This window comes from Crocuta crocuta, unplaced genomic scaffold, assembly GCF_008692635.1.
Source record: "Crocuta crocuta isolate KB4526 unplaced genomic scaffold, BGI_CrCroc_1.0 scaffold41, whole genome shotgun sequence".
Lineage (NCBI taxonomy): Eukaryota > Metazoa > Chordata > Mammalia > Carnivora > Hyaenidae > Crocuta > Crocuta crocuta.
Window position 1 is genome coordinate 4,321,010 of NW_027529428.1, and position 22,637 is coordinate 4,343,646.

Consider the following 22,637-nt stretch of genomic DNA (forward strand, 5'->3'; position numbering starts at 1 on the left):
GGAATGAAATCTTGCTATTTGTGACAATACAGATGAACCCTGAAGACATTATGCTAAGTGAAATCAGACCAAGAACGATAAACACCATATGATCTCACTTACATATGGTATCTCAAAAAACAAAAACAAAAAAACTGAGCTCATAAGTAGAGTACAGACTGGTAGATGACAGAGGTGAGGCATAGGCAGTGGTAAAAATGGGTAAAGGGGATTAAAAGGTCCAAACTTCCAGTTATAAAATAAGTCATGAGGATATAATGTACAGCATGGTGATAATAGTTAATACTACACTGTATATTTGAAAGTTACTAAGAGATCATAAAAACTCTAAAGGAAAACTTTTGTCATTATATTTGGTGATGGAGGTTAACTAGACTTACTGTGGTGATCAGTTCACAACACATACAAATATCGAATCATTAGGTTATAAACCTGAAACTAATGTAGTATGTCAAATTATATCTCAATTTTTAAAAATTAAGCCATTTTACCATTCTCTGGCATGATAGTGAAGAGGCACATCAGGTTTGAATTTCCTGTAGGGTAGATTCTGTGTCATCATATCAACTGACTCAAGAAGCTCCATAACGCTGAAATACTAAAGAATGAAAATATTAAGTCCGTTTGAGGTTTCAGATTTTGTGTTCAATGTTGAAAAAGGTTAAATGTTACCATAAAACTCTGTGCATTTCTCAAATACATTTAAAAATCTTAGTTCTGAAAACCATTAAAAATATCTTAGTTCTACTTTTTATCAAATTATAGCTCAATTCAAATTTTCATTTAAAACAAATCACCTGTGGTTTATTAAATTCAATTGCTATCTCATGTAACTCAACTTCCAGGTTTATCTTGGGAGCAGAAAAGTCAAAATCTGATCGCCGATTCATCTGAAGTTTGGCATTAGCAGATATGGGGCGAAACACTGAAAAATAATGCAAATTTTAAAAATTTAAATTGAGTTATATTTCAAGAGTCTAAAAGTCCTAAAGGGATGGAGTTGAAAATGTTGATTTTCATTTCTTATACTCTTCCTACTTTCCCAGATTGCCATACTGCTATAATTTGGTCAGATGAACTATCAATTAACAGAGAAGATTCTTTTATTTTATTCGTAATTATAATTCATATTTTATTCTTTAAGTAAACAAAGACTAAGTAAACCTCCCCTCAAAACACCAACATAACCCTTAAAAACAGAAACACTCTCTAAAATTCAAAAATAGTGTAAAAAAATAATGTTAACAAAAATACACAGTTTAAAACAACTACATTCAAAATGCTAAGGGGGAAAAGACTTTATTTAACCACTGACTTCTATTATCAAACTATAATTTTTGAATTTCTGGTCAGTTTCTATATATCCATCTGCCTCCTTTTAACTTGTAAAAGGAGATTTACCCAGGATGACCTTCTTGGTTCAACCCATAATCTAAGACAGATTAAACTAAACGTTATACATTTAGTACCAAAAAAGGATAAGAATATTCTTGCAAAGGGAGGCCAGTTATAGATGAATGTATAGAGAGATCAACTATTAAATTATCAGCTAATCTATATAAAAACAGTACATTCGTCTTGTTTTAATCATCCCAAGGCACAGCACTTAATTTTTTCACACTGAGCATTCAAATGTACTCAACATATTACACTCAATTATATATAAATATTGAACTTAATAGAACCAGAAGATACTCCAGAGACTGGTTAAATTCATCATACAATACATACAACAGAATACTACACAGTGAAAAATATGAACAATTTCGTATGTGTGTATATATATACACATTTATGTATGTGCATATACATATGAATCAATATACTAAAAGACGACTTAATAAGTCTACGTATAAGGCAATTTTACCACTACTTGAAAAATAAAATTATTCTCCCCCATTTTTTTCGCAAATAGTTTATTGTCAAATTGGNTATACTAAAAGAAGACTTAATAAGTCTACGTATAAGGCAACTTTACCACTACTTGAAAAATAAAATTATTATTCTCCCCCATTTTTTTCGCAAATAGTTTATTGTCAAATTGGTTTCCACATAANGCTTTCTTATGTTACATAGAAGACTACACAACTCCCATACCCTCCTTGGTTGCAATCTCTAACATCCCTGGGTTATAATCTCTCCTGCCTAGCTCTGATTTTAGCTCCTGGCAACTCTAATTTCCAAGTGATTTTCACATACAAATGCTCTTCCAAAACCAAAGCCTCTCAGAATGTTGGACTCCTACCCCCTTACTTTATTACACGGATTGGCCTCACTTTAATGTCATAAATCCCACAGTTCCTCAATGTTGTTGAGAAATCATGCAACATTTAGTCAACGATAGGCCAAATCCATACCACAGCATGTTTTTGTACAACCAGTGAACCAGAATGATTGTTACACCTTTACGTGGTTGCTTAAAGGAAAAAAGAAAAATATGCAACAGAGGCTCTATATACATGACCTTCAAACTGAAAAATACTTAATTTACTACATGGCCTTTAGAAAAAAAAAAAATTGCCCAACCCCTACTATAGCTCAGTGGCTGTCAAAATTTGTTATTCATCAAAATCACCAGGAAAGCCTGTGAAAACATAGATTGCCAAGGTTCACTCTCAGAGGTCCTGACTCATTATGTCTGGGATGGACTCTAAGATTTACATTTCTACCAAGTTTCCAAGTAATACTGATGCTGCTAGTCTGAACCACACTTGGAGAACATGGTTCTAGTCAGTTCTCTCTCCCATTAACCTACATGACTTTCATAGCCTCTCTTCCCTTCAAAAACCTCCCAACACCTCAGATATTAAAAAATAAGAGCTCATGAACGAAATTCCATAAACTCTTATCACCCTCTCTGCTGTCCACCCCATATCAAGACTTCTCTCTTATTCCTGAAATCAGTCTTATAGAGGACTAATCCTGTTCTCTGTGGAAAAGCACTCCACTTGTGCATGAGATCCTATCCCCTTTTACCCATATAAAAAAATTATCCCTTCTCTATCTTGCTTATTTTTCATGTTCTATAGATGATTCTCATCTCAACTTGTAAATAAGCTGTTGTCTCACTCATTAAATAAAAAACAAACCAAAAAAAGCTTTCAGTCCTTCTTCTCTCGAGCAGGTATGCCAATTATCAATTTATTGTCTGTGAACTCCTATTTCATACTTCATTGTCTACTCNGAATTATCCCTTCTCTATCTTGCTTATTTTTCATGTTCTATAGATTCTCATCTCAACTTGTAAATAAGCTGTTGTCTCACTCATTAAATAAAAAACCAAAAAAAGCTTTCAGTCCTTCTTCTCTCGAGCAGGTATGCCAATTATCAATTTATTGTCTGTGAACTCCTATTTCATACTTCATTGTCTACTCTAAAAACCAGACTTGGCCCTTTAAATATTTTTTCCCTTGCCAGCTAGCATAATATTAATCTTTACCAGCAGAGGGCACTGGAGAGACACTGCAGGAGCAGTTATGTTTCCTGGTTCTAATGTGCTCATTCCACAGACCCCTGCACTGCCATGGTTTTCCAGCACGCAGCTCCCACCAAGTGGCTGCTACAGAAGCCGGCTCCAGTGTCCAGCTCCTACAAGGTGACAGCAGCTCCTAGAGTGTGACAGATTCTTCAGCCCCAGCCTCCTGAGGGGCAGGGCAACTAGCAGCAGCCAGCAAGTTCTTCCAACGCCCTAAGGCAGTTCTGTAGTGAAGTGTCTCCCACAGGACAAATCTTTATGACAATCTATCAAGATCCCAAGGGTGAATTTCCAACAAGTTTGGTGGCATGGCACCGCAGAGACTTTCCTGGCAATCAGTGAGCCCTGGTCACAGAGACCTCAGCGCTGAGACAGACAGACCCTCTTCATGGGGAACTCCATCTTAGTCCTAGGGTAGGGGCAGTGCCTTCTACTCTTCCTATATTCTTTAGAGTTCTCTCTACTTTTCATTAGCCAATTCTTTGTTACTCCAATCCCCAGTTACAGTAATTTTTTATATTAAACTTCCCCTGCTCAAATTACTGTGCAGTTTCTCTCTCGCCAGGTCCTGACTAAAGCAGCAGGAAATGACAGCAGGCAAAAGGGAAATAAGTCAAACCTAAGTGACAGAGAGGAAAATCATCAACACACATGACAGGCAATCTCATCTGTTCTTAATGTTTCCTTTGATGAAAATAATCTAGAAAATGAAGCCAAAACTATGAAATGGATAGTTTTAAGAGTGAAAACAAGACTCAACTTTAGGAAATTAATGAAGTATAATCAGGAAGGTAGAATACAGAAAAGAATCACTGATTGAAGACATCAGACAACCAAAGCTAATAAAAAAGTTATCCACCCACCAATCAGTATTTACTGAGTGCCTACAGAGTACAAGAAATACTACTCCTTTCAACTTGAAATTTTAGTTACTCATTTCTGATTATAAAAGTACATCATGTTCATTTCAGAAAATTTGGAACCAGATAAAAATATGAAGAAAAATTTTAAATATACATTTTTTAAATCGTAAGATTACAGACTATGCCAGCTAGCATTAATAAACTATATTTGCCATTTAAAATCTCTTAACATTATAATTATTATGAATAATCCTTAGAGATTTATCACATTTATTATATCCTCACCCAGGACATTTTTCTTTCCTGTAGTTTTGAAATATAGCAAAAAATTCCCCAACAATGAATGACACAGAACCGATAACTGTTTTATTTGTGAATATGTATTATAAACACTTTGGATTATATGACAAAATTAACATGGAACATCACAGTGACATTAACAATGTCCATTAAAATTCATGCCAGTTACTTTAATTGTACTTATCTTACAAAAAGTACTTACCAAAGTCATAACCTTTTGGGACAATATTTTCACGGACAATGCCATTCTTCAAGCTGTCCTATTAAAAGACAAACTGCTTTTATTTATATTGATGCCAATATATCTTTATTTTACCAAATCCTATTATATGCAAAAAAAAAAATATTTAAAAGCAATTTAAAAAATAAATCAAACTTCTGAGGACTTAGCTATGGAAAATATTAAACTGGTTATACAACATCCTATTAAACTACTGCTATTAAAGAATGATCTAGGAACTATTTAAACATATGTGTGTGTATTTACCTATTTGTGTACAGGTACATTTATGGAAGTTGGCAAAATTCAACATCCATTTATGATAAAGAATCTCAAGGAAGTGGGCATAAAGGAAATATACCTCAACATAAGAAAGGACATATATGACAGTCCCACAGCTAACATCATGTGCTCAACAGTTAAAAACTGACAGCCTTTCCTCTAAGATTAGGAACAAGACAAAGCTGCCCACTACTCTTGCCACTTTTATTCAGCATAGTATCAGAAGTCCTAGCCAGAGCAATTAGGCAAGAAAAAGAATAAAAGGCATCCAAATTGGAAAGGAAGAAATAAAACTATCACCATTTGTAGATGATATAACATTCTATATAGAAAACCTTACATACTCCACCAAAAACTGTTAAATCTAATAAAGTAAAATTGTAGGATACAAAATTAATATACATATCTAATGCATTTCTACACACTGATAATGAAGTAGAAGAGCAATTAAGAAAACTCAATTTACAATTACATCAAAAGGAATTAAATACATAGGAATAAATTTAAACCAATGAGGCAAAAAGACTTGTACACCAAAAATTGTAAGACACTGAAGACAGAAACTAAAGATGCTAAAAAAAAAGGGGGGGGGACCCAACCATATTCCATGCTCCATATTTCAAGATATATTGTTTAAAAGTCCATACTAGCCAAAACAATCAACAAATTCAATGAAATCCCTGCCAAATTTCCAACAACATTATTCACAGAAATAGAACGATACTAATATATGTATGGAAGGAACCATGAGAGACCACAAAAACCAAGGGAATCTTGACAGAGAACCTGGAGATACCACAAGTCTTGATTTCAAATTATATTCAAAACTACGGTAATCAAAACAGTATGGTATTGGCATAAAATCAGACACACAGATCAATGGCATAGAATAAAGAGCCCAGAAATATATCCATACATATAAATGGTTAATTAATTTACCACAAAGAAGCCAAAAATGTACACTGGGGAAAGGAGAGTCTCTTCAAAATGTGGTGTTCAGAAAACTGGACGGCCACATGCAAGAGAATGAAAATGGACCACTACTTTATACCAATACAAAATTAACTCAAAATAGATTAAAGACCTGAACATAAGACCTGAGGCCATAAATATTCTAAAAGAAAACACAGGCAGTAAATGCCCTGACACTGGTCTTGGCAATGATATTTTGGACCTGACACCAAAAGTAAACACAAGGAAAAAAAAAAAAAAGTGGAACTACATCAAACTAAAAAGATTTTGCACAGCAAAGGAAGCCATCAACATAATGAACAGGCAACCTACTGAACAGGAGAAAATATTTGCAAATCACTTATCAGATGAGGGGTCAATATTCAAAATATATAAAGAACTCCTATAACCCAATTTCAGAAAAACAATCCAATTAAAAAATGGGCAGAGGAAATGAAAAGACATTTTCCAGACATACAGATGGCCAACAGGAACATGAAAAGGTATTCAACACCACTAATCATCGAGGGGAATGCAAATCAAAAGCAACTAACACCTTTTAGAATTGTTATTATCTTTCTTCTAAAGTAGGCTCCAAGCCCAGCATGGAGACCAACACCGGGCTTGAACTCACAATGTTGAGATCAAGAGTCAGACACTTAACCAACAGAGCAACCCAGGTAACCTAAAATGGTTATTATCAAAAAAGAAATAACACGTGTGGGCAAGGATGTGGAGAAATGCAAACTCTTATGCACTCTGGGTAGAAATATAAACTGATGCAACCCCTATAAAAAACAGTATGGAGGGTCTTCAAAAAATTAAAAGAACTACCATATGATCCACCAATTCCTATTCTCCCGTCCAAGTACTAACCAGGGCCAATCCTGCTTAGCTTCTGAGATAAGATGAGATCGGGCACATTAAAGGTGGTATGGCCATAGACTAGCAATTCCTATTCTGAATATTTATCCAAAGAAAAGAAAAACATGAGCTAGAAAAGATACATACACTACCATGTTCACTGAAGCATTAATTATATACCCAAGATACAGAAACAACCTACATGCCTATTGATAGAAGAATGGATACAGAAAATATATATAAATACACAGTGGTATATTATTCAGCCATTAAAAAGAAGGAATCACCCATCTGCTACATGGGTGAACCTCGAGGGCCTTATGCTAAGTGAAATAAGTCAGACAGACATATACCCTATGATCTTATACGTGAAATACTTACAAATAAATAAATAAATATTTTTTAAAAGCCAAGCTCATACTTGTAGGTACAGAGCACAGATTGGTGGGAAATAGGCAAAATGTGTAAACAAAGTTAAAAGGTAAGAGTGTCTAGTTAGAAAAGAAGTCAGTTATGGGGGGTAATATACAACATGGCAACTATAGTTAATGATACCGTATTGTACATTTTTTTTAAAGTTCATTTATTTTGAGATAGCAAGCAAACAACAGTGGGGGAGAGAGAAAGGGAGGGGGATAGAGAAAGCATCCCAAATAGGCTCCATGCTCAGCATGGAATGTGACACAGGGCTCCATCCCACAAACTGGGAAATATGACCTAAGCCAAAATCCAAAGTCAAAGGTTCAACACACTGAGCCACCCAGGCATCCCTCATATTGCATATTTTAAATATCACATATTTTAAAGAGAGTAAATCTTTTTTTTTTTAATGTTTTATTTATTTCTGAGAGAGAGAGAGACAGCATGAGCATGGGAGGGTAAGAGAGAGACAGAGATATAGACTCTGAAGCAGGCTCCAGGGTCTGAGCTAGTTGTCAGCACAGAGCCTGACACAGGGCTCGAACCCACGAACCGTGAGATCATGACCTGAGCTGAAGTCGGACGCTTAACTGACACTGACTGAGCCCCCCAGACACCCAAAGAGAGTAAATCTTAAAAGTACTCATCAAAAGTTCTGAGATTAATTATGTATGGTAATGGATGTTAGTCTTAATGTGATCATTTCACATTATGTGCAAATGCTGAACCGTTACAGTGCACACATGAAATTACATATATAACATTATATATATACACGTTTTATATTATATATAATTGACATGTTTATATATAAATATATTTATATATGTGCATTTAATATATACACATATACATATACACAATTGACATGTTTATATATACATATGTTTATGCTTATATGTATGTATAAACATGTCGATTATACCCAAAAAAATGTGTATCTATACATGTTTGTGTACAAACACATATATATTCACATATTTGTGTACATGCTGTTAATGGATTTTGCCTAGGGGGGAAAAGTCACCAACTACAGTTATGTTAATAAATGGCAATGAATAAAACCAAAACCATATGCAAAATATACTAACAAAAGTATACATACGCATCCCCCAAAGATTTACTTACCAATGATTCATCATAATCATTAAGGTAAAACAACGGAGACTTCACGTTCCAATAGGCAAAAAGGTTATCCAATCGGATTAACTAAAAATAAATCAAGTTTATTACACATCTCATTTTCTTTAAAGGACCTTTAAACATATGCTATTTTAAGAACTCGCAAATAACTAAGTCATATAATCGAGTTAAGTGAACGCAATTCACATAAATCCTTATCTATATATTATCATCTGCCTTTGTGTAAGTCTCTTATCAGGTCTATGGGTTGACAGGATATTTATTTTACCTTACGGAAGAGTTTCTCTGTTTCATCATGTAAACATGGAACCCAGAATTGATCAGTTGTCTGAAAATTAAAAAAAAAAAAAAAAACAGTGAAAGTGTCATAACATATGAAATGGCAGAGTGATAAACTATTATTAATATACCCTTGACCAATTTCCCATGAAAATGCCCTTGAAGACACTCAGTGACAGAATATTAACCACAATAAAGTCTGTTTTCGAAGACCTCACTGCTAACTAAAAAACTAAGTAAACAAGCAATTACAAACAGGTAAGTGCCACCAGAGAGGTTAAACACAGTTCTCAGAATAATGCAGGAGCCTCAAATTCAGGGATAATGGAGAAAGTGATGACTAATACATAATATATGGATAAAAATTATTGATTTTAAGGTTAGTACGATTCAGAGTAGGAAAACATCCAAGTATGTGACATGTTCGGGGAACTGAAGAAGACCAGTATGGCCAGAGAACATACACAAACAAAAGAGGTGAAACCAATGTTACCAGGGGTCAGATTAAAACAGATTAAAACTGTTTTAAAATAAAACTACCGACTTTATTCTAACAGCAATGAGAAGCTACTGAGGGCAATAAAGTGTTTAGATGCTTATTCTACAAAGACCGTTTTCATTTTCTGGTAGAGAATTGAACAGATGACAACAGTGGTTTTCAAACTTCAGTGTACATCAAATCACCTGGAGGGCCTTCTAAACCTTAGACTGCTGGGCCTCCATTTGAGTTCCTAATTGAATGGGTCTGGGCTAGGGGACCAGTTTCCAAGGTCTCCCAAAGGGGATGATCAAAACCGCTGTCACGGTTACCCATGACCTCCATGCTGCAACATCCAATGTAATTCTCCATCCTTATTTTTCAAACTAACAGAAGCATTTGACAGTTCACCCCACTCAAACTTACTGAATAACTTTTCATCTGGCTTTTCTTATTTATTTTGCTTGTAGTAGACCCATGTTTTAAGAAGAAATTTTACACAAAAATTCAATGGGTATATGTAAATAAAGCATATAATGAAATACTACAGAGCAATTAAACTGAATTAAAATACATGTAGCAATACAAGTAAATATTAAAAACACTGTGAAAATGAAAATTTATTGAAAAATCATGTAAAATATTTATGTAAATTTTTAATTTTTTAAACATTTATTATTTTTAAGACAGAGACAGAGTGTTGAGTGGCAGAGGGGCAGAGAGAGAGGGAGACACAGAATCTGAAGCAGGCTCCAGGCTCTGAGCTGTCAGCACAGAGCCCGACACGGGGCTCAAACTCATGGACCACGAGATCATGACTTGAGCCGAAGTCAGATGCTTAACCGACTGAACCACTCAGGAGCCCCTATGTAAACTTTTAAAAACCTACCAGCATTATACATTTTTAACTGATATACAAAAGTTTAAAATTTTAGGATGTTTATCTCTGGGAGAAGGATAAGAGTAGAAAATATACGCGTTTTAAACTTTATTCCTAACAACTTATTCTTTAAAAGTATTTAAAACTTAAATCAAATGACAAATTCCACAACTGTCTATAACTTTGATGCAAGTCAATGCTTCATAATCCTCTATTTGCTCCCATACTTCAAAAATTCCTCAATTTGAAAAATTAGGAACAATGTTTGCCACCATATGAATGATGGTGCAAAGAAAATGTGTGATTTCTTTATGCTTTCCATGACTTATCAGTATTTCTGAAATAACATTACTTTTATTTTGTACTTACAAAAATGGATTTTTAAGGAAAAAAGTATCGAATATATTCTGCAAATAATAGGCCTTCATATTTTAAACTAAATTTGATGATCAAGCATTTTTTGAAACACTAAACTACCCACTCCCAATTCCAATCTACCTCAAGCACTTTCTGTACCAACTCTACATCTATTTCTGATACTAGCACACACGAACAGTTATAGCTTGATCAACTATACTGCACAATATGGTTAAATTTCTTTTTAAACAAAGTACCTGCATGCTGAGATTTTGAAGGGAAATACCGAATGACAGTGGATTGTCTCGATTTGTGATCTAAAGAGGAAAGAGCAAATTTTACTCAGAATTTTAGTAGTTAAACAAAATTATAGAAAAAGCTCATTTTCTGGAAAATATTTTTTCAAACACTCAAAAACATTTTACCAGTTTGTAGAACTGTTATTCCTGTATTTTTCCTAATACTAATTAAAAATTTAACTATCAATGTATTAGTGTTGTACAATAAATCTGTATGTTTTTCAGTTTATAAAAAACCAGTTTATCAAAAACTGACCTCACAACAGTACTATGAGAAGACAATAATTATGCATTTTAGAGACACAGGGTCTATTTGAGATAAACAATCAAAATCTACCTCTACTGAGTCCTAGACCAGTATAATTTCCAAGAGGTAAATATAAAATATTCTAAAAATACATAACTGGTTAATTCATAATGCTCAAGTATCCAAGGTGACTGCAATATAGAAAGGCATTTTCCTACATTATCCAATTTTTGAACATTTTAGCAAAATGTAATCAAAGCATTAAACACTGCAAATTAAAACTATGATTACAAAGAAGAAATATCAGGTCACCTTCAGGCCTGTGTCCCTCCACTTCCCAGCACCCAATGGCTGGCCACAACACAGCAGGTGTCAATAAACAGTAAAGTATATGTACGTAAATGTAAAACTAAGTTTCACCTATTCAAATACTTACATCATCTTCATAACGAATATGGATGTTGGAAATTTTCACTTGAAGATTTTTTATGATCTGTGTAATTAATTTTTCTGTGAAAGTGTCCGGTTTCTCCACCAGATGTTTTTCTACAATAGCAAATACTCTTTTTTTAACTTGAATGAAAAATATACTCTATAAATACCCATCCACATATGGAAGTGACATAATCACCATGTTAAAAAAAAATAGGTCTCTGTAAACAGAACACTAAGAGCCTCCTTTCCCTAAGTCTTCAATATCAAAAGACTCAAAGGCAACCAAATATACATAATTTCAAAATCTACTTATTCAATGAAACTAAAACCAACTATGTAGAACTTCCTGCCACTAAATTTTACAACTTCTGTTAACTATACCTGGGTACATAAAGACTTGGAAACATTGAAAATGATTAGATAAGAATTCTAATAGGCTTCAAACAGAGAAGCCAGAAACAGCCAAAAGAAGGAATCACCCTTAAAATTAGTGATACTATCACAAATTGTCTGTGGTTTGATGTATAAAATGGTTCAATATGCTTCTCCTCCTGATGAATCCAAAACAGGAAGATATATGATCCTTTCTTCTTTTAAGGAAGAATGAAGTTCATCATTTCTTTCATTTTCTAAATAAGGTATTAACTATTTCCAGTTTCAAAGCTTTCCAGGGGAATAGAAAGAACAAAGGACTGAAGCTCCTATTTTTTTTTTTTAATTCATTTATTTTGAGAGAGGCAGAGATAGTACAAGTATGGGAAGGGCAGAGAGCGAGAGGGAGGGAGAAAGAGAACCCAACCCAAGCACAAGCAGGCTCCGCATTGCCAGCTGCAGAGCCTGACGCAGGGCTTGAACTCAGGAACCAAGAGATCATGACCTGAGCTGGAATCAAGAGTCAGTCACTTAACTGACTGAGCCACCCAGCACACCGTTAATTTCTTTTTTAATATGCATCTGATAACCACGAGTTACTGTCCTTTTTTCCTCCACTTGAAAATGTTAATGAAAACTATCTCATTTTCTATTTGTAGTTCTGTTCCACTGTACATATGGAGTATCTGTTTTTTCCTCTCATGACCCACTACTCCTTAATTCAGCTGGCCCAGGAGGACAAGCTGATGAAGATACATTTACATCAAATCCAAGTGTCGGTGATTAGCAGGTAAGTAAATATATTTAAATATAAAAAGACTCTAGAATTAAGAAGTAAACAAAATATAAGCTCTTTGAAGATAGAGCATTTTAATCTTTGAATACACCACATCCTAATAAAATCCTTTGCTCTATAAGCCTATTCAGTCATTCAATTAAATGCTTAAATCTTTCTTTCCCTACACAGTATTTCCTTCTGAATCCCTTAGCCAGCACAGATTCCATAATGTCTTATTTCACCAATATTTTCAACTCTTTTATTCCTTTTTTCCCCCCTCATTTTCTTATCAATAAAACTCCAACCCTAAATAAAACCAATGTTCTACTTTTCATATAAACATGCTTAACCTTGCAGTTGAGCACAGGAGGAGGAAAATCACAAGAGGACTCTAGTAACTGTGTATTAAGTATCACCAACTTCACCCAAACAGCAGCCTTACTCCATTTCTCCACTCAACTTGTTCACATGCTGTGGAATAAGTAAGTCAATCCCTTCTGATTTTCCTCAAAGGTCTAAACACTCCTTCCATTGCTCTCTTTACTCTTAGATGACCTTGTCTCCACCTTTGGAAGAAACAGAAGCTCCTTTTCTATAATCATCACTCAGTGACCCAGGACATACATGACATAAATGATTATTTCTTTAATTAACTTAATACCTCATTAGGATCTGATACATTCTTTGCTTCCTAAAATACACTTTTCCCATGAAATCATAATCTCCAAATTTCTACTTATCTGATCACTCTTTTTTTAAATAATTTTTTAATGTTTATTTTTTTTTTAGAGAGAGAGAGAGAGAGAGAGAGGAAAACAGAGGATACAAAGAGGGCCCTGCACTCACAGCAGAGAGTCCAATGTGGGGCTTGAACTCATGAATCATGAGATCATGACCTGTGCCAAGTCAGATGCTCAACCAACTGTGCCACCCAGGTGACCCCTCATCACTCTTCCTAGATTTTTTGTCCTGTGTTCCTCTTTTACAGCATCAGTAAATGTTACATTTCCCCATGGCTCAGTCCTAGGACTGCTTCTCTTCTCCTATACTACTCCTTCCAGGAATCTCCTCCACACCTTATACCCTCAACTATCATTCCAACGCTAGTAACTCACAATTACATATCAGATAGAGAAGGAAATGAGATGTATTCACAGAGAAATTGATACAGTCAGTAAACTATAAACAGGTCAGTATGTTTAGAACAAAGAATAGAAGAGAAAGGGATGGGGTCAGTAATGAGGCTGAAGAGGTAGACAGGATTCAAATCTTATAAGCTGTTATGTATCATGCTGAAAAGTTTAAATTTCTACCTGATAACAATAAGCTATCACTAATGAATTTTAAGCATAAACATTTCTAATTTTAGACCTATGTAAAAATAAGGACTTCTGATTAAACATGGTGGATTGTTATCTATTTTTCTACTTCTCAGTAAAACCTCACTGATGCAAAAGTAAAGGGGAAAAATGGATAAATACCCAAGGCCAAAAGAAAGAATATAGGGAAAAAATAGGTTAAGATATACCTTCAGAAGTTTAGAAGCTGGAATGCAGATAGCCTTAACCTACTTAGCAGAAATGAAGAAATTCATCTAAATGCCTATAAATGGAGATGCCAATAATAAAGATAAATCAAAAACCAGAATCCTGAGAAGATTCAGAAATTGGAGTCCTGAGAAAACATAAATGGCAGGGAGAGGACAATACTACATGGACTGGCTTAAGTCTGGTGTAACTCATGGTGGGACTTCCAGGTACCCTCCTCCCTCCCCTAGTCCACACAGCCAAACAGCTATCCTTTTCCCATCCTGGTGAGAAGCATTTCTTCCAAAGAGAATACACACAACAGAGTGCAGACCCTAAAACCATGTACTTACAGATACAGGGAGATCCACCATCGTGAAACCAGACACATTAAAAAAAACTTCTATAAAATAAGCAATCACACCTACTATTGCCAAGCAAATAATAAAGTTGCACCACAAAACAGATGTAATCAGAGCATATATAATATTTGGCTCAGAAGTAAACATTTATGTATAGCCATAATAATATAAACAATGAATATTGATTTAAACAACATGCAATTATAAAGACAGAAAAATGGGCCGACTTTACAGTCCATAAAAGGAAGCCTCTCTATATAAATGATGTATAAAGTAAGAAATCAAGTAATAGAGGTATAATCATCTTATATAGTAACATGGAAATAAACACAACAGTTTAAAACTTAAAAGTAGGGGTGCCTGAGTGACTCAGCCGGTTGAGCATCTCACTTTGGCTCAGGTCTTGATCTCACACTTGGTGACTTCAAGCCCCACATCAGGCTCACTGCTGTCAGTGCAGAGCCCACTTGGGATCCTCTGTCCCCTCCTACCCCTCCCCCACTCACACTCTCTCAAAAGTAAATAAAAATATTTTTAAAAAATGTATATATATGGAGTAGGCTTAGGAGCTAAGCCAGGAGACAGTATTTTTGTGAGTACTAATATTACTTACTAATTTTTAAATCTATGTATACATATTATTTTGAGAAGATGAATATAATTTTCAAAAGGCAAAAGCCTAGGAGACTTAGCAAAGAAAGGATTGAGAAGAGGAAAATGGCAGAGTAGAAAACACCAAAAATCTATCTTCCTCACTAGATAACAACTCAAAGGAAAAAAGACAGAGAAAGGGTCAGAGAGAGTATCTGAAGACATAGTGACTGAGGGACTCCCATCTGGCTCAGTCAGTGGAGCATGCAACTCTAAGGGATCTAAGGGTTGTGAGTTCGAGCCCCACACTGGCTGTGGAGATTACTCAAGAATGAGAAATCTTTAAAAAATTAAAATTAAAAAATGAGAAATACTAGCTGCAAACTTCCCACATTTAAAGAAAGACATTATCTATCATATTTATCTGGGAACTCAAAGAACTCCAAGGAAGAATTCAGAGACACAGGATACAAATTACAAGCAAATGTTCAAAGATTACAGATAAAAAGAGAATCTTGAAAACAGCAAGCGAGAAGCTGCTTACCACATGGAAGGGATCGTTAATAATTTTATCAATAGATTTCTCATCAGAAAAAAGGCAGGAAGGCAGTGGACCAAACTGCTGCAAGTGCTGAAAGAAAAATATCTTTAAACCAAGAATTTTATATCCAGCAAAAATGGCCTTTAAGAGTGAGGAAGAAATAAAGACATTCCAAGATAACTAAGAGCTGAGTAAGTCTGTCACCAGCAGACCTTCCCTATAAACGATCAAGGGGAACACACAGGGTGAAATAAGATACTACGTAGTAACTGGAGACACTGCATGAAACAACAATGATCCCAACTTCTTAGTCTAAATGCTAGTATTATGGTAACTTTGCTTTGTAACTCAGCCTGCTGTTTTCTAATTATTTAAGACACTAATTTATTTAAAATCATTTGTTTTTGGCAACACAATATAAAAAGATGTAATACTGTGACAACAGCAATTTAAAAAGGTGAGGATGGAGATTTAAGAGAGTAGTTTATGTTATTGAGGTTAAGCTAGTATAACTTAAAGTGCTATAACTTTAGGATATTAAAAATGTAATTCTCGGGGTGCCTGGGTGGCTCAGTTGGTTAAGTGTCCGACGACTTCAGCTCAGGTCATGAGCTCACAGTTCGTGGGGTGTAGCCCCGCGTCAGATTCTGTGCTGACAGCTAGCTCAGAGCCTGAAGCCTGTTTCGGGTTCTGTGTCTCCCTCTCTCTCTGACCCTCCCCTGCTCATGCTGTCTGTCTCTCTCAGAAATAAATAAAAAACATTAAAAAAATTTTTTAATGTAATTCTCAGGGTATCCACATAGAAAATACCTATAGACTATGCATAAAATGAGTAAGAATTTAAACATTTCATTATAAAAAGTCAACCAAACCCAAAGAGAGTGTAATGCAGTAAATGAGAAACATATAAGGCACACAAAAAACAAACAGCAAAAGGACAAAAGTTAAGTCTGTAAGTTATCAGTAATTATTTTGAAAGTATATGGATCTGGGGTGCCTGAGTAGCTCCATCAGGTAAGCATCCAACTTTTAGTTTCAGTTCAAGTTATGATCTCATGGGTTGATGAGTTTGAACCCTTCATTGGGCTCTGTGATGGCAGCTCAGAGTCTGCTTGGGATTCTCTCTCTCCTCTCCCTCTTTCTGCCCCTCCCCTGCTCATGTGCATGCTCTTTCTCAAAAATAAATGTTAAAAAATATATATACTGTATATTATATATATTTTAGGTTTATAAATTATATTTGTTCATATATGTGTATGTATATATGTATATGTATGTGTATATATATGGATATGGATTAAACATTCTACTCAAAAGACACAAACTGACAGAACGGATTAAAACACAAGATCTATTCTCCAGAGCGGCTGCACCAGTTTGCATTCCCACCAATAGTGTAAGAGGGTTCCCCTTTCTCCACATCCTCACCAATACCTGTTGTTTCTTATGTTGTTGATTTGAGCCATTCTGACAAGGTGTGAGGTGATATCTAATCAAGTTTGGATTTGTATTTCCTTGAAGGTCAGTGATTTTGAGCAAGTTTTCATGTATCTGTTGGTCATTTTTATGTCTTCTTTGGAAAAATATCTATTCATATCTTCTGCCCATTTTTAATCAGATTATTTGTTTCTTAAGTATTGAGTTTTATAAGTCTTATATTTTAGATACTAACCCTTTATCAGATAGGTCATTTGCAAATATCTCCCATTCCATAAGCTGCCTTTTAGTTTTATTGATTATGGTCTTTGCTGTGCAGATAGATGTTTTTTATTTTGATGAAATGCCAATAGTTTATTTTTGCTTTTGTTTCCCATGCCTCAGAAAATATATCTAGAAAGTAAAGTTGCTACAGCTGATATCAAAGAGGTTACTGCCTATGGTTCCTCAAAAAGTTAAAAATGGAACTACACTACAATCTAGCAATTGCACTACTAGGTATCTACCCAAAGAATACAAAAATACAAATTTAAAGGGATACATGAACCCCAATGATTACAGCAGTATTATCTATAATAGCCAATTTACGGAAACAGCTCAAGGGTTCAGCTATTGAATGGATAAAGATGTGGTGTGTATACACACACACACAATGGAGTATTACTCAGGCATAAAAAACCAAAATCTTGCCAGCTGCAAAGACGTGGATAAAGTTAGAAAGTGTAATACTAAGTGAAATAAGTCAGAGGAAGACAAATACCATATGATTTCATGCATATGTGGTTAAGAAACAAAACAAACAAGCAGAAGTGTGTGTGTGTGGAGAGGGAGGGAGGGAGGGAGAGAGAGAGAGAGAGAGGCAAAACAAAGAAACAGACTCTTAACTAGAAAACAAAGTGATGGTTACCAGAGGAGAGGTGGTTCAGAGATGGATTAAATAGGTGATGGGAATTAAGGAGTCAACTTGTGATGGAAACCAGGTGTTATATGGAAGTGTTGGATCACTATATTGTACACCTGAAACTAATATTACACTGTATGTTAACTGGAATTTCAATAAAAGCTTAAACACACAAAATAACTGCATGCTAATTATGAGAGACTCACTGCAAATCCAAAGACACAAATAGTTTGAAAGTGAAAAATTGAAAAGATATTCCATACAAATATTAACCAAAAGAGTAAGAGTAATTATGACATTATCAGACAAACTATAAATTACGGAAGGTTACAAGAAACAATACAAGACATTATATAGTAACTAAAGGTTCAGTACAACAGAAAGATTTAAAAACAATAGACAATTCAGCAGCTAATGACAAACCAGCAAAATAGATGAAACAAAAAACTAGCAGAACTGAAGGGAGAACTGATGGCTCTATCATCCTTCGAGATGCAATACACAACTCCCAATAATGGAGAAAACAACCAGACAGAAGATAAGTAAGGCAAAAGAAAACTTAATTCAAAAAACCAACTAGATGTAACACCCATGAAACACATGTAAGAGCCTACCAACCAGAGCAGCATATACATTCTTCTCAGGTACACCTAAGACATTTTCTATGACAGAACACATATTAGGACACAAATTAAGTCTCACTAGATTTAAAAATATAGATATCATGCAAAGTACTGTCTCCGACCACATCAGAACATTAGAAATNAATACAAAAATACAAATTTAAAGGGATACATGAACCCCAATGATTACAGCAGTATTATAATAGCCAATTTACAGAAACAGCTCAAGGGTTCAGCTATTGAATGGATAAAGATGTGGTGTGTGTACACACACACACAATGGAGTATTACTCAGGCATAAAAAACCAAAATCTTGCCAGCTGCAATGACGTGGATAAAGTTAGAAAGTGTAATACTAAGTGAAATAAGTCAGAGGAAGACAAATACCATATGATTTCATGCATATGTGGTTAAGAAACAAAACAAACAAGCAGAAGTGTGTGTGTGTGGAGAGGGAGGGAGAGAGAGAGAGAGAGAGAGAGAGGCAAAACAAAGAAACAGACTCTTAACTAGAAAACAAAGTGATGGTTACCAGAGGAGAGGTGGTTCAGAGATGGATTAAATAGGTGATGGGAATTAAGGAGTCAACTTGTGATGGAAACCAGGTGTTATATGGAAGTGTTGGATCACTATATTGTACACCTGAAACTAATATTACACTGTATGTTAACTGGAATTTCAATAAAAGCTTAAACACACAAAATAACTGCATGCTAATTATGAGAGACTCACTGCAAATCCAAAGACACAAATAGTTTGAAAGTGAAAAATTGAAAAGATATTCCATACAAATATTAACCAAAAGAGTAAGAGTAATTATGACATTATCAGACAAACTATAAATTACGGAAGGTTACAAGAAACAATACAAGACATTATATAGTAACTAAAGGTTCAGTACAACAGAAAGATTTAAAAACAATAGACAATTCAGCAGCTAATGACAAACCAGCAAAATAGATGAAACAAAAAACTAGCAGAACTGAAGGGAGAACTGATGGCTCTATCATCCTTCGAGATGCAATACACAACTCCCAATAATGGAGAAAACAACCAGACAGAAGATAAGTAAGGCAAAAGAAAACTTAATTCAAAAAACCAACTAGATGTAACACCCATGAAACACATGTAAGAGCCTACCAACCAGAGCAGCATATACATTCTTCTCAGGTACACCTAAGACATTTTCTATGACAGAACACATATTAGGACACAAATTAAGTCTCACTAGATTTAAAAATATAGATATCATGCAAAGTACTGTCTCCGACCACATCACAACATTAGAAATAAAACAGAGAAGTAGGGTTGCCTCGGAGAGCTCAGCTGTGGCTCTCGGCTGTCAGTGCAGAGCCTGCTTCAGATCCTCTGTCTCCCTCTCTCTGCCCTGCCCCAGCTCATGTGATCTCTCTCCAAAAATAAACAAACATTTAAAAAATAAAATAGATGTTGGCGAGGGTGCGGAGAAAGAGGATCTCTTTGGCACTGCTGGTGGGAATGCAAACTGGGGCAGCCACTCTGGAAAACACTATGAAGGTTCTTCAAAGAAGTAAAAACAACCCAGCAATTGCACTAGTAGGTATTTACCCAAGGGATATAGGTGTGCTGTTTTGAAGGGGCACATGCACCCCAATGTTTATAGCAGCACTATCAACAATAGCCAAAATACGGAAAGAGCCCAAATGTCCATCGATGGATGAATGGATAAAGAAGATGTGGTATTCAGCAATCAAAAAGAATGAAATCTTGGCATTTGCAACTATGTGGATGGAATCAGAGGGTATTATGTTAAGCGAAATTAGTCAAGAAAGACAAATATCACATGACTTCACTCATATGAGGACTTTAAGATACAAACAGATGAACAGATAGGGAAGGGAAGCAAAAATTATATAACAACAGAGAGAAGGACAAAACAGAAGAGACTCTTACATATAGAGAACAAANCGCGCGCGCACACACACACACAGTGGAGTATTATTCAGCAATCAAAAAGAATGAAATCTTGCCATTTGCAACTATGTGGATGGAACCAGAGGGAATTATGCTAAGCGAAATTAGTCAGTCAAGAAAGACAAATATCACATGACTTCACTCATATGAGGACTTTAAGATACAAACAGATGAACAGATAGGGAAGGGAAGCAAAAATTATATAACAACAGAGAGAAGGACAAAACAGAAGAGACTCTTACATATAGAGAACAAACTGAAGGTTACTGGAGGGATTGTGGGAGGAGGGGGATGGGCTAAATGGGTAAGGGGCATTAAAGAATCTACTCCTGAAATCACTGTTGCACTTATGCTAACTTGGATGTAAATTAAAAAAATAAGTTTAAAAAATAAATAAGAAAATAGAAGAAAAAATTGGAAAATTCATAAATTTGTGGAAATTAAACAAAACGCTCTTAAATAACCAATGGATCACAGAAGAAATTATAAGGGAAATTAGAACACACTTAGATATATGAAAACAAAAACAGTGTACCAAAATTTATGGGACACAGCAAAAAAGTATTAAAATGGAAATTTATAGCTATAAAAAAAAGATTTCAAAAGAACCTAACTTTACACTTAACCAATAGGGGGAAAAACAGACAAATTGAATCTGCAGCTAACAGAAGGAAAGAGAAAATAAAGATTCAAGTAGAGATAGACTGAAGAATGGAAAACAGGGAAAAAAAAAATGAAACCAAAAGTTGGTTTTTGAAAAGGTGAACAAAATTGAAAAATAGCTAAATGGACCAAGATAAAAATAATAAGGCTTAAATTATCAAAATTACAAAGGAGAGTAGGCGTATTACTACAGATTTTACAGAAAAAAAGGATTATATATATTATATGCAAAACTGTCTGCTAACGAACTGGAGTAACCAGATAAAATGGACAAATTCCTAGAACAAAACCTACCAAGACAAAATTACAAAGAGATAGAAAATTTGAACATATATATAACAAATAAGGAGATTGAATCAGTGATCAAAACTCCCCTAACAAATAAAAGCCCTGGAATTGATTGCTTCTTTGGTGAATTTTACCGAACATTTAAAACATCAATCCTCTTCAAACTCTTCAAAAAACAAATTAAAGGGAGTATTTCCAAACTCAACGTTATTAAGGTCAGTATTAATCTGCTACCAAAACCACACAAAGATACTACAAAAAAAAACTACAGATCAATATTCCTGATGAATACTGATACAAATAATGAAATGCCAAACAAAATTCAACAGCACGTTAAAAAAACTTATAGGGGCACCGGGGTGGCTCAGTTGGTTAAGCGTCCACTTTGTTCCACTCAGGTCATGATCTCACAGTTCGTGAGGCCGAGCCCTGCATCGGGCTCTGTGCTGACAGCTCAGAGACTGGAACCTGTGTCAGATTCTGTGTGTGTGTGTGTGTCTCTCTCTCTCTCTCTTTCAGAAATAAACATTTAAAAAATGTTATAAAAAAATAGTGCATGACTCAATAGAATTTATTGCTGGAATGGAAGGATGGGTAGATACATAAAAATCAATTTACCAAATAAATTTACCAAAAATTACCAAATAAATCAAACATTTACAAATAAAAAATATATATATCATCTCGGTTGATCAATACTCAATATTCCTTCGTAATAAAAACAATCAACAAACTAGGACTAGAAGGAAACATAATAAAATTTATATAGAAAAAGGCCACAGCAAACATACTTAATGGAAAGGCTGAAAGCTTTCCCTTGAAAATCAGAAAGATAGCAAAAATGTCCAGTTTTGTCATCTTTATTCAACATAATACTGGAAGGTCTAGCCAGAGTAATCAGGCAAGAAATAAAAGGTATCCAAATCAGAAAAAAGAAGTAAAATTTCTGTTCACAGACAGTATGATCTTATATGAAGAAAACCCTAAATACCTCACAAAACAACTGTTGAAACTAACAAACTAACTCAGCAAAACAGCAGGGTACAAAGTCAACACACACACACACACACACACACACACACACACACACACACACACACACTAAATTA

The 22,637-nt window shown here is 34.8% G+C and overlaps 1 protein-coding gene across 4 annotated transcripts in view; it reads right to left on the reverse strand.

Annotated features, from left to right (window-relative positions):
• Positions 1–22,637, reverse strand: part of VPS13A (vacuolar protein sorting 13 homolog A) — a 228,674-nt gene that overhangs the window by 185,564 nt on the left and 20,473 nt on the right. For all 4 annotated transcript variants that reach the window (XR_013334008.1, XM_077759359.1, XM_077759360.1 and 1 more), the window contains exons 6-12: positions 11,495–11,604; positions 10,770–10,829; positions 8,787–8,846; positions 8,504–8,584; positions 4,841–4,898; positions 798–925; positions 492–598 (exon numbers count right to left, since the gene is read on the reverse strand). Coding sequence is in view for 3 of the 4 variants with exons in the window: in XM_077759359.1 (XP_077615485.1) it covers positions 492–598; positions 798–925; positions 4,841–4,898; positions 8,504–8,584; positions 8,787–8,846; positions 10,770–10,829; positions 11,495–11,604 (604 nt within the window). In the remaining variant the exon portion in view is untranslated. The remainder of the gene's footprint in view (positions 1–491; positions 599–797; positions 926–4,840; positions 4,899–8,503; positions 8,585–8,786; positions 8,847–10,769; positions 10,830–11,494; positions 11,605–22,637) is intronic.